The sequence below is a fragment of the Talpa occidentalis genome, unplaced genomic scaffold, assembly GCF_014898055.3.
Source record: "Talpa occidentalis isolate TD23 unplaced genomic scaffold, MPIMG_talOcc4v2.1 talOcc4.10, whole genome shotgun sequence".
NCBI classification, from domain to species: Eukaryota; Metazoa; Chordata; class Mammalia; order Eulipotyphla; family Talpidae; genus Talpa; species Talpa occidentalis.
Window position 1 is genome coordinate 13273616 of NW_023600993.1, and position 13367 is coordinate 13286982.

General features: G+C 45.0%; 1 protein-coding gene across 1 annotated transcript in view; it reads left to right on the forward strand.

Moving 5' to 3' along the window:
* The window catches only part of PLCL2 (phospholipase C like 2), a 155552-nt gene that overhangs the window by 78068 nt on the left and 64117 nt on the right, over positions 1-13367 (forward strand). Inside the window, 1 exon segment of the mRNA XM_037524812.2 lies at positions 10262-12748. Within this exon segment, the coding sequence (XP_037380709.2) occupies positions 10262-12748 (2487 nt within the window).

A 13367-nucleotide genomic window follows, 5' to 3' on the forward strand; every position in this document is an offset into this window, starting at 1 on the left:
CTCTCATATGCTACCTCCAGTCAATCTGCAAGCATTGTCAGCACTGTCTTTTCAGTTATCCTGACCATCCCTCTCCACCTCTGTTGTCACCCCCATGGCCCTGGCTGCCATCATCCTAGGTCTGGGATGCTCTCTCCCTACCTCTGCTCTTAGCCACTCTGATCCACTCTCTAATTGGTACTGTTTTAAAAGGGTCAATCAGACCACAGCATCCTCCTTCAAGGAGTGGCCTCTAAGCTCAAATCCAAATGCCTTCTCTATGGTTCTATAGGATTTGACCTGTGCCTGAATCTGCAATTTCATTTTCTTCCAGTCTCACCCAGCTCACTGCACTTGAACCAGGGTAGTGTCCTATTAACCCTGGAGTGCTCCCAGGTCACCAGAGGGACTACTCCACTGACTGCTGGCATTACTTTAGCCAGGGGCATAGAATATAGACTTGGCCCAGTCCCTTAAAAAGTTCACTTTCTACTTGAGAAGATAAGCTTAACCCACATCAAACAATTAGAGTACAGAATACACTATAATTAAGTGTTAAATTACAGGGTAGAGACTTTAAATACTGTATAAGCTTGGGGAAGAGAAGACATTAAGGGCTGGACGCCTGTAGACTCATGAATGGCTTGGAACTTGAAAGAATATTTTGTAAAAAGCTGAGTTTCCCTTCCATATGATTCATTAATTTCTTTCTTTTTCTGATTTAATGGTTCCCCCTATAGTCACGCTAATTTCATATGCAAGCCATTGGATTAAAGAAAGGCCCCATGAAGAAAATAATAAAATAATTGCATAATAAATTGTCAGTGAAGGAATTTTCCTTACAGTTTAATTTTGAAATAGTTGGGGCGGTATTAAAATTTCTGGCTGAAACCACTCCTGTTCTTTTGCTGTGCCGGATGTACCTCAGGGCAGTAGGTCTGCCTGCACATGGGTTTCTGTGGAACTTTTCCTTCCAACTCCTTACTACCCCTGATGGGTTTTTCTCCTTAACCCCCAGCAATGCCACATCTAAGCATAAAAAATGAAGGAAATAATTGCCTCCTGAAATAATCCTGAAATAGTGAAGAACAAGTCCAGTTTAGGGAGAGAAATTGTAATTGAGCAGTTACTCTTAGAATTGATCACATTCCGTGATTTGACTTGCAGATATTTTAAAAATATTTTAAAATTCAGTACAATTTACCAGTTATTAACAGTAACAGTTTTGTAACCACATCTTGATATAACTTTGTAGTGAACGAAGTCAGCACTCTTTACGATGTGTTAAAGAAGGAATTACAGTATACACAGTTGAGAAACACCGACAGTTTTCACACCAAAGTGGGCCACTTAAGTGCCATTATTATAGATCATAAATTAAAATTCATTAGCATCAATATTTTCACTGGAATGCAAAGTATCTCTCGAGTCGTTTATAGGAGCTCAGCGCTCACCATTAACTTTTTCATTACTGGAGAAAGCCAATGAATTTTATTGCAGTTTACATTGGACACAGATGTACATTATGGTTTTATAAATTTATTTAGAATACATCTCTCAGTAGTAGTACAAGTGTTTTACAAGAAGAGTGTTGTCATAAAAGTCTCCTTCATAATCTCAGATTTTGTAATGAAAGTGACTGTTGTTTTAAGACAGGTGTGACCCCTTACACTGATGAACTGGGAGCTTTAACCTGACCTTGAAAGCTTCATTTTACAGGAAACGGGATTTGTTTTCTTTATAAGGAGCTGTTTGGAACACTATAGGAAATAACCTGGGAGGAGGAATCACCTGAGTAATTCAGCTGTGCTTGCATCAGAATCATTTATTTTTTGAAGAGAATCGTAATGGGATCATTGCTTCATTTTTTTCCTTTTCATATATGATTTCTTATATGTGAGTTAAATTGTAACTTTAACCAAATGGGCGGGGTTTAAATAAGAAATGGTTTACTTATTTGTGGCCTACAGATGTAGCGCTGCAACCTTCTGAAGCTTTATTTTGAGAGGGCATCTGGCTGTCTTTGATATTTCTCCAATGTATTTTGGACATCCCACCCATCTAGTTAGACCCAAAACGCTTACAATAGCATTAAATAGTTAAATAAGACCCAGAGAAAGTGCTGTTCATTCTGTTTCTTTTAGGATGGGAAAAACTTTCAACAACCCCCTCAGTGATCAGCATTGAAATTACACTTTTATGATGGTGGTTCTTTTTATTTTTCTTTCATAAAGAAATCTTTTCAGCCCAGAATGTATTTATTAAACGGAGTCTAAGGCAGAGTGTACATAATTTCAGGCATCGCTTAGACCACTTTCCAAATACAAACTTATTTCATCATTATAACAGCCCTATGAATAGATACTATGCATAGTACATGGGGGGAGGTTAGGTGTTATTTTGGTGTCTATTTTATAGGTGGGGAAACTGTAGCACAGACAATTCACATCCCGTGGACCATCATATTTCAGTGGGTGATTCCTAAATCAGAATAGAAACTATTGGACTATTTCATTCTGCCTTTGTGTAAAGAAAACCATTGTGTAGCTACAAATAAGAGCTCTTTCTATGATTGATTTTGCTGTTTTTATTATTAAAATGCTATTACCTATATCCAGAAAGCATGTAGCTTCCTTTCCCTTTCCTGTCTCTGTTTTGCATTTCTCACTTGGGTAATCTTAAAATTTCCTTTACAACCCTGTAAAATATTTGTTCTTTGCCTTAAACTTTTATGGCCCGCATTCCCTCATAGGAAACGATCATCTTTTTCTTTGTTTTCTACAGTTTATGTTAATAAGCCGTTATGTTAAGCTTTGTAGAGGAAGCGAGTGGGTTGGCAGATCACTCTCAGAATCCATCTGAAACCCTCCTGCGATCCCTCACAGAGCTAGCTTGGGGATAGTTTTGTCTTTGGAAGAACAGGGAAAATTAAAGGCTATAGCTCTTTAGAAGACAAACGTTTCTTGTAAAAGTATCGTACATATATTACATTTGCTTGCAAAGTGGGTTGAGTAGACAATCTGTGGCTACATATAAGTAGGTCACCTGTAATCCACCACTGTGAGTCTTACCTGTCGATAACTCACTTTTTCACTCTGGCTGCCTTGAAACGTTTCTCTCGTACTTGTTTTTCAGCAGTGTCTGCTCTGTCTAGGGATGTGTATGTGAGTGACCCTGCTTGAGTTTCTTGGATGTGACTTTAGAAAGTCCTAGGACATTATTTCTTGAAAGATTTCTTCTGTCATATTCATTCTCTCTCTCTTTTCCTGCCAGGACTCTATTTCCATGTTAGTCAACAGCTCTCAGATTCACTATTTTGTATTTTTTTTAATCTCCTGTCTTCTAGTTCATTGATTCTCTGCTTGAGTAAGCACATGAGTAAATATGCTTGGAAGTCTATTAAAGGAATTCATTATCTCTAATATGTGGGGTTTTTAGACAACATTTCCATCAGATTGTTCTTTATACTCTCTGTCTTTCTGCTGAAAGGTCTCATCTGATTGTGAATATTGTCCAGTAGATTCTCTCATATATGAATGACAATTATTTTAAAGTTCCTGTCTCGTGCCAACATCCTGGCACCTCTGAGTCTGGCTGGTGATTATCGTTGGACAGTGGGTTTTCCCCAGTCTACTTCTGCATCTCTATAACTTTTACTGAATGTTTGATAGCATATTTAACAGAGACTGAGTTAGATAATATTTATGCTCAGAAGCATAAATGGTCCTGCCTCCTCTTCCAGGTCACTAGTGCTGGAGAAATGAGTCTGTATAGTCAATAATTGGGCTGAACCTGTGTTGTCTGATGCCTTTGTCACCTTCCCCATAGCTCAGGCTTCACATTCCTCTCCTGGGGGCCACCGTGGCCTGTGTCCAGGTGGGGGCTAGGCCCCTTGAGGGCCCGCTTACTGTCCTGCTTTCCCTCAGCTTCCATCTAGAATGCTGGTGTCAGAGAGGTCTCCCCATCCCTTGCCCCTCCTCCACAGTAGACCGCTTGCTCCTTGGCACTTGCCTTCTGGTGGAGTCAGGGAGAACCCTTAGTCCTTTGGTCTAGATTCGGTCTTAGGCAGCCCATGGACCTGGGCCTCAGCATTCCTGCCCTGCGCCCCAAAACACCCCAGCATCCTTTTTCTGCCTCTCTCCTGATGGTAGCACAGAGTTCTGCTTTTGTTGGTGCAGGGTCCTGAGTGCAAGAGGCCCTTCTGCCCCTTGGGAGTTAGATCTTTGTTTGGCTGCAGAAGTAGATGAGTTTTGCTCCTTCCCTTCCCCATGTCCCTGGGAGGAAGAGGGTCTGTTACCCTCCCCCGGTGGTTTGAGGCTTTTGCTTCATATTAGAGGATGGGTGTGGGACAGAGCTACATGCTGACCCCCAGTGGGAACTACCCTACTCAGGTGGGGGCTCCCTGCCCTGTTCTGTTCCCAGCCTTTCTCACGAGCCCCCACAAGGAGCACTTAACAAATGAGAGCAAGGGCCTCCCCGATGGCGCAGCAGTTGAGCTCTGGGTTGTGAGGGTCCCACATGGTGCGCGACCTCTCCTGACGCCCGCTGCTACCCTCAGCAGTGTGTTTCGTCAGTTTGCCTGTTCTGTTCTCTGCTCAGGCTCTGGTGAATTCTCTCACCCTCCCGCGCTTCTGACTGCACCCAGTGCTTGTAAAAATAAATAAATAAAAATCTGAAAAAAAAAAAAAAAAACACCAAAAATAAACAAATGAGGACACGCTCTCCCTGTGTCTGGGCTCCCAGTTACGCTCAACTGATAGACTCACCTGCACTTAACCTTGAGGAATTCCTTAAAATTTTAGATGATTTATTTTTCCCTGCTTCCTCCCATGCGGTGCCAGAACACGAGGCCGCTTCTGTGGCTTGTGTCCTCCGGGAGGGGCTGGTCACTTTCTGCAATCCAGTTCCTGTGGTTGCCTTGTGGCCACAGTTCTCCAGTGGGAAAAACTGCGATTTGGTAGCTTCCCTCTTTCTCATTTGAGTAGGAGTAAAGTTCTCGTTGGCTTTCTGCATTTCCATTCAGCGCGGGGACACCTCTGGCCTTCACTTCCTGACTTGTAAGCACCTGTCTGTTCCCAAGCCATTGGCGAATCTGTATCCTCGTAAGCTCCTTGCCAGACTTGCCCAGGGCGAGCTGCTGGCCAGTGTGGGGGGCAGCCTGGGCCGTTCAGGCCTCCCTGTGAGCGCCAGTGGCTTTTGATCAACTCGGTTTTTCTTCAAGTTACTTTATTCTATTTCAGTTCATCTTATAAGATGACCTTCGGAACCATCTTTTCCTCCTTCGGAGCCTCCCTCTTTTTTACTTACCTTGGAGAACTCAGCAAGGCTTTAAGGATGTGAAAAGCCTTGCAAGGTAACCCCAACGTGCCCGCATGGCCTACTCCTCCAGTTTTCAGTTCAGAGTTATTGTTACTGAACTGAAGCAAGGTTGACCCAGTTGTGCACATTCAATGGGTCTCTAGCTGTTGGGGGTGGTGGTGGTGGGGGGCTGTTGTTTTGTTTTCATGAAGGACAGAGTTTTTTTTTTATAATTTTTTTTCCCCAAAGATTTATTTATTTATTTATACAAGCACTGGGTACAGTCAGAAACGCGGGAGGGTGAGAGAATTCACCAGAGCCAGAGCGGGGAACAGAACAGGCAGAAGGACCGAAGTACACTGCTGAGGGGAGCAGCGGGCGGCAGGAGAGGTCTGCGCGCCGTGTGGGACCCTCCTCCGGTGGCCGGAGAGCAGCCGGGGATCGAACCGGCGCCGCAGAGGCTGCGGGCAGCTTCGCAACCCAGCGCTCAACCGCTGCGCCACTGGGGAGGCCTGGACAGAGATTTCTTTAACCTGGTGTTTCTCAACTCTGTAATCCTAGGCTCACTTTGATAAGCATAAAAATCCCATACCCTTTTTCGGTGCTATTTATGTATCAAATTAAATCACTTGGCTGAGAATAAAGCCGAATCACTTGGCTGAGGTAAGCCACTACTGGGTCTCCTTCCATCTCCCTCCACTGCTGCTCCCCTCACTTGCCAGCATCCCAGCCTAGGTCCTTCACTGTTTCAGTCCATGTATTGAATCTGGATATTGAGTCATCATTTTTTCATGATGTTTCCTGAAAAATAATCAAACCGCATATGAAAACAAATCAATTTTGAAATACAAGAGAGAGGGAGTGGGGCCCAGGAGGCTGTCTTCCTATTCCAGCAGGGCATAGGCTAGCTCTGTGCCCCAACTCCAGACTGACTCCTCCAGCGCGTCTCCTGTTCCCCAGAACCAGCTAGATCAATGGACCCCTGCCAAGCACTTTGTTGCCAGCAAAGGAAACAAGGCCTATCTATTTGTTACCTCATTTCAGGATGAGAATTTGTGGAATGGCCTATGCTCATTTATGAAATTGCCACTGCTTAAGTGTCCCAGCTGGTAGTTTCAGTGGCAAACTTCCCTTAAATGAGGTAGGCAGTGCGGTTAGGAATATGCATGTCTCTCCATAGGACTCAGTATGGCTATTTCCGTTTTCTTAATGTTAACTATGAATTCTGTAAACATTTTTTTTAAAGATTTATTTATTTATTTATACAAGCACTGGGTACAGTCAGAAGCGCAGGAGGGTGAGAGAATTCACCAGAGCCAGAGCGGGGAGCAGAGCAGGCAGACTGACGAAATACACTGCTGAGGGGAGCAGCAGGCGGCAGGAGAGGTCTGCGCACCATGTGGGACCCTCCTTCAGTGGCCGGGGAGCAGCCAGGGATCCAACCGGCCCTGCAGAGGCTGCAGGCAGCTTCGCAACCCAGCGCTCAACCGCTGAGCCACCGGGGAGGCCCTCTGTAAACACTTTTACTCTTCCTGAATTTGCTGTGGTAATGAGAAGTTGGTCTAGTCTCTTTAAGTTCTCCGCATTACTTGTAAAATTATTTGTGCTATAGAATTATTATTCCGTAAATAAGTGTTGGTTAATGTATAAATGGACCTTTAAGTTTCTTTCCAGGTCTAAATTTTATGATTCTTTAAACCTGTGGGAGCCGGTTCCCTTTCAAACTGGGCACTTGCTTTATTCTCCTCCTCTTGATGTTAATAGGAGCTGATGTTAAAAATATGTTAATAAATTTGTCCACTGGTGTTAACCCACTGGCTCTTAGCCTGTGGGCAAGTTTGCATATTGTTCTGTTCCCCCTCAGAAGTTGTAGGTGACAATGTAACAGACAGCCCTGAAATATCATTTATCCCATTTAAAGGTATTTTGAGGAATCTTCATCTCTGTAAAAATCTGTGCTGTTTTTTTCCCAGCTTTCAAGTGCTCAGTGCATATAAGTTAAATGTATCTAGTTTTCCTTCAGTTAAAAAAAAAAAAGCTATAGCATCTACAGTTTGATCACTCTTCATTGTTACATTTAAGCCAGTTGACATTGAAACTGCATAGCAAATAGATACCAACTGTGCTGCTGACCTGCTGCTTAGCTGACCCAGTTCCTGGCCACTGCTGGGCTAAAAAGCAAAACCTGAGAGAATCGAGTAGAATCAGGTAGAGATTGTGGAATCAGGCAGGTTGGCAGCCCAGATCTCCTGCGCTTGAACCTTGCTTCTTCACTCCCACACGAGTGCTTCCGCCCTCCTCTGCCTTGACATCCACCTGTGAACTCTGAAGCCAGCTCCCCTTCTGTCTTGAGGCAAGTGCCCTCCTTTATTGTTGGTCCCTAACAGCAGGGAGGGAGATACAGACCTTTCATGCAGCCCTCCATGTGCGATGGCCAGGATGGCTCTGGGTTAACAGCAGAGCGGAAAGAAGAGAGGGGAATCGTCTGCTGTCGTGACAGTAACCGCGCGTGGGTGGCTGTCCTCCTGGTGTGTCTGCAGTCAGTGAGCGGAAGGCACGATTGAGACCTGAGCTGCTTGTGAGAAGCAAGGCAGTGATCTTGAAGCTGCAAGTATGGCGTGTAAGATGCTGTGCGTGTGTGAGCGTGTGTTTGCTACTCACCTACCTCCCAGTTCAGCTTTTTCCCTCTTAATAGCAAAGAAACCTTTGAATTGGAAGCTAATCAGCTGTAGTAAATGAGAATGTGGTGGTAGAATATTAATCAATATGTTCAAACGACAGAATAAAAGATTACAATATTGTGAATATGTTTTGATGGATAAACGCCTCCATTTATCTTTGTGACTTCTTACTAGTGGCATCCTTGAGACACAATTTATAAGAATTAGAAAATTCCTTTGCTTACTTAGGACATTGTCTTTAATAAAGGCAAATTGTGCCTTTTTGAAAGGTAAAGACAGCCTCTGTCCTGAAAAATAGGAAATTTATACATTCGTTTCACACCCTTGTGTGTGGCTGATTACAAATTCAATTTCATGCCAACTCACTGGAGTAGACAGAGCACGGTTCTTGCACTAGGGATTTGGAGCAGCTATAATACAACCTAGCTTTTGGATGCCAGTCGCCACTGTTCTTGCGTCTTTTGCACTTCATTGTTCTAAGGATGCACTTTAAAGACATACCCTGCCTGTGGCTTTTATGTTTTATCTTAGCATTCAGATCACAAAAGCCTCTGTGGTTCACTTTGAAACTTTGAGGGAAATGATGCCCACATGATTTAAAGTTTAAGTTTAATTACCTTCTGCAAATTGCTTTGGGAAGTATAGGTAGTCAAAGAGTAAAAGTGGTTTTCAATTTCAGACAGAGAATATCATAATCGCTTTTTGAAATAGAAAGGTTTTATTCAAAATAGATTCTCTCCAGAGCAGGAAAGTCAGAATTACCTTTCTATAACATTTGGCATGTCCTTTTCCTTATTGCCATGAAAGCTGTACAACCCACACTGTCATCTCCTTCTTTATTTATGAGTATAATGACTTATTGAGAATTTTCACATTCTCTTAGCCTTCTTAAAAGACAACGTCATGTTTTAGGTTAAAATTATAGAAGATGTCATGAGGTCTTCTGTACGGGGAAAGAGGACTTAAACCTACACAGTCTGCCACCTAAGGTGGGCACACGTTATATTATATAGGAAAGTGGAGGAATGAGTTATTGGTGCAGAAAACTTCTTTGGAAATAGGCACTGACTGAAGTTTTGCAGTTGGTACTATTGTCCTGGAGAGCTCTGGAATACTGGCATTAGGTGACAGTGTTCTTTAGCGCTGATCAATAATGTTAATAAATGCACCTCTGGCTGTAATCTAGAGCCCTTACCCAGATGTCATACAACTGCAGCAGTAAAATCATATCTTTTTTTAAAAAAAGATTTATGTATTTATGCATATAGGAACTGGGGTCTAGGCCAGAGGTAAGTGGATTCACCAGAGACAGAAGGGGGAGCAAAACAGTTTCACTGAAATATGCTGCTGAGGGGAGCAGCGGGTGAGACAGAAGAGGTCTTTTGTACCATGTGGGTGAGCTCCCTGGCTGGGGATTGAATTTGTGCCACAGTGGCTGGTGATAGCTTCATAGTGCTGAGTCTTTAACCCCTGCACCACAGGGGGGCCCTATCTGAGGTATTTTGGATCATGATTCATGTAACTTGAGACTCTGAAGAGTCAGGAGTTTCTACTGGATTCTAGTATCTACTCATTTACATACGTTAGTGGTTTGTACTTAGCTGTCTGGTCATTTGGTAGATATGGTTTCCAGAAATAGCCCAGATCCTAATGAATCCCCAGTGGTCTGAAAGTGATTTACACACTTTAATATACCCCCATCACCTACAGCATTGCCTAAATGCCAGGTCCTGGGCACCACTCCCTGGAGATCTGTTCCACCAGCCTGGGATCTGCATCCAGCAACCTAGGTGATTCTGAGGCATGAGGCACCGTGGTCTATGCCTTGAGGAGCACTGGTGTGGGGGATGTGTGTCCAGGCAGGGCTCGTCTCCTGGTGTGGCTGTGCAGGCCTCGCGCTCAGGATGGCCTTGTACTTGCCATGATGTTCTTCTGTTCATTGCCTTCTTGAAATTCATAATTTTTGAACGGGGAACTCTGCACTTTGATTCCCCTGAGCACTGCAAATTATGTAGCCAGTTCTCTGTGCAAAATTTTATTGTGTGTTACCGAAATTGTTTTGTCTTGACATTCATGGATTGCAATTATTTCATAATGATTTCTTACCTGTTTATGTTAGCCTGCAAAGTACAAGCCCCTGCCAAGCTTTAGATGTGAAGGAGCATCATTCATCACAGGACACAGACGAGGGATTCCCAAGGAAATTAAATGCTTATTCCTAAATGGAACATCAAGACTTAGCATATTACATATAATACCACTTTTCTGTTATTCTAATACACTATTTTTATTTTTCTGCCCAGGATGGCACAAAACAGAAAAGAGAACGGAAGAAGACCGTCTCCTTTAGCAGCATGCCCACGGAGAAGAAGATCAGCAGTGCCAGTGACTGTATCAACTCAATGGTCGAGGGCTCAGAACTCAAAAAGGTTCGCTCCAACTCTAGAATTTACCATAGGTATTTTTTACTGGACGCCGACATGCAGAGCCTGAGGTGGGAACCATCTAAGAAGGATTCTGAGAAAGCCAAGATTGACATCAAGTCCATCAAGGAAGTGAGGACAGGGAAGAACACAGACATTTTCCGCAGCAATGGCATCTCTGACCAGATCTCTGAAGACTGTGCGTTCTCTGTCATCTATGGGGAGAATTACGAGTCCCTGGATCTGGTCGCCCACTCGGCTGATGTTGCGAACATCTGGGTTACGGGGCTGCGATACCTCATTTCTTACGGAAAACACACACTTGACATGTTAGAAAGTAGCCAAGACAACATGAGGACTTCTTGGATTTCACAGATGTTTTGTGAGATCGATGTAGATAATCTGGGACATATCACTCTGTGCAACGCCGTGCAGTGTATCAGAAACCTCAATCCTGGCTTAAAAATTAGCAAAATCGAGCTTAAGTTCAAAGAATTGCACAAATCCAAGGACAAAGGTGGCACTGAAGTCACGAAGGATGAGTTTGTGGAGGTTTACCATGAGCTTTGTACGAGGCCTGAAATTTATTTCCTTTTAGTTCAGTTTTCAAGCAATAAAGAATTCCTTGACACCAAGGACCTTATGATGTTCCTCGAGGCGGAGCAAGGGGTGGCACATATCAATGAGGAAATAAGCCTTGAAATCATTCACAAATACGAGCCGTCCAAAGAGGGTCAGGAGAAGGGCTGGCTCTCCATAGACGGCTTCACCAATTACCTGATGTCGCCTGACTGTTACATATTCGACCCGGAACATAAAAAGGTGTGTCAGGACATGAAGCAGCCTTTGTCTCATTACTTCATAAACTCATCTCATAACACGTACTTAATAGAGGATCAGTTCCGAGGCCCCTCTGATATCACGGGCTACATCCGAGCTCTTAAGATGGGCTGCCGGAGTGTGGAGTTAGACGTCTGGGACGGGCCGGACAATGAGCCCGTGATTTACACGGGCCACACCATGACCTCGCAGATCGTGTTCCGCAGTGTCATCGATATCATCAACAAGTATGCCTTCTTCGCCTCAGAGTACCCACTCATCTTGTGTCTAGAGAACCACTGTTCTATCAAGCAGCAGAAGGCCATGGTCCAACACATGAAGAAGATTCTGGGGGACAAGCTGTATACCACATCTCCCAACGTGGAGGAGTCTTATCTGCCCTCCCCCGATGTCCTGAAAGGGAAGATCCTCATCAAAGCCAAGAAGCTGTCCTCCAGCTGTTCCGGGGTAGAAGGAGACGTGACGGATGAGGACGAGGGGGCAGAGATGTCCCAGAGGGTGGGCAAGGAGAATGTGGAGCAGGCCAACAACGTGCCGGTGAAACGGTTCCAGCTCTGCAAGGAGCTGTCCGAGCTGGTCAGCATCTGCAAGTCGGTCCAGTTCAAGGAATTCCAGGTGTCCTTTCAGGTTCAGAAGTACTGGGAGGTCTGCTCCTTCAACGAAGTGCTGGCCAGCAAGTACGCCAACGAAAACCCTGGGGACTTTGTCAATTACAACAAACGCTTCCTGGCCAGGGTTTTCCCCAGCCCCATGAGAATTGATTCCAGTAACATGAACCCCCAGGATTTCTGGAAGTGCGGTTGTCAGATCGTAGCCATGAACTTCCAGACTCCAGGGCTGATGATGGACCTGAATATTGGCTGGTTCCGGCAGAATGGGAACTGTGGCTACGTCCTGCGGCCGGCCATCATGCGGGAGGAGGTCTCCTTCTTCAGCGCCAACACCAAGGACTCCGTCCCGGGCGTCTCACCGCAGCTCCTGCACATTAAGATCATCAGCGGGCAGAACTTCCCCAAACCCAAAGGCTCAGGTGCCAAAGGTGACGTGGTGGACCCCTACGTCTACGTGGAAATCCACGGCATCCCCGCCGACTGTGCGGAGCAGAGGACGAAAACGGTGCACCAGAACGGAGACACGCCCATCTTCGACGAGAGCTTCGAGTTCCAAATCAACCTGCCGGAGCTGGCCATGGTACGCTTCGTCGCGCTGGACGACGACTACATCGGGGACGAGTTCATCGGCCAGTACACCATCCCCTTCGAGTGTCTGCAGACGGGCTACCGCCACGTGCCACTGCAGTCCCTGACCGGGGAGGTGCTGGCCCACGCGTCCCTGTTTGTCCATGTGGCCATCACTAACCGAAGAGGGGGAGGGAAACCTCACAAACGGGGCCTCTCTGTGAGGAAAGGGAAGAAATCCAGGGAATATGCATCTTTGAGAACACTGTGGATTAAAACGGTGGACGAGGTGTTCAAGAACGCCCAGCCTCCCATCCGGGATGCCACGGACCTGCGGGAGAACATGCAGGTAGGTTCCTGAGTCTGTTGACTCTCCAGGCTTCCCCCGTGCCTTTGCAGGGTTCATGAATATGCAGGTGTGTGTGTGTGTGTGTGTGTGTCCACGCACATGTATTTTGCAGTGGTGGATTTGATTTTAAATCATTGGTAAATTCCAGCCGGTCATTAGAATGTTTACAGCTCGCCTCATTTTTTAATCATTTACATTTCCAGAACTAGTGGATCCTGGAAGAGTTGATAATGTGTTCGAATACAGTAGTCTGTATGCTGTGCAAATGCTGCCTCTTGGTCCCATTAATGACTCCTCGACAGTCCTACGACGTGCGACTCTCAGGCTTTTCTGGCCATCCCTCAGCTGGAACGCACATCAGCAGCCTGTAAAATAACAGCCACACGCACCCGTCCTTCCCGTTGGCGCGGCAGTGCTGGGAAGTCGTGAGCTCTTAAATGAGCCAGCATGTTTGCATATTGAGTCCTTGATTTTAGAGGACAGCTATTTAATTGTTTAAGTAAAAGACATGTGGTGTGTTTATTAGAAGTCTAAGATAATAATTACCTCTGAACTCCATAATGACTAAAAGCACTCAGTTAGGAATTATGTGTGTAATTAAGGATCGTTTGCGAGTCTA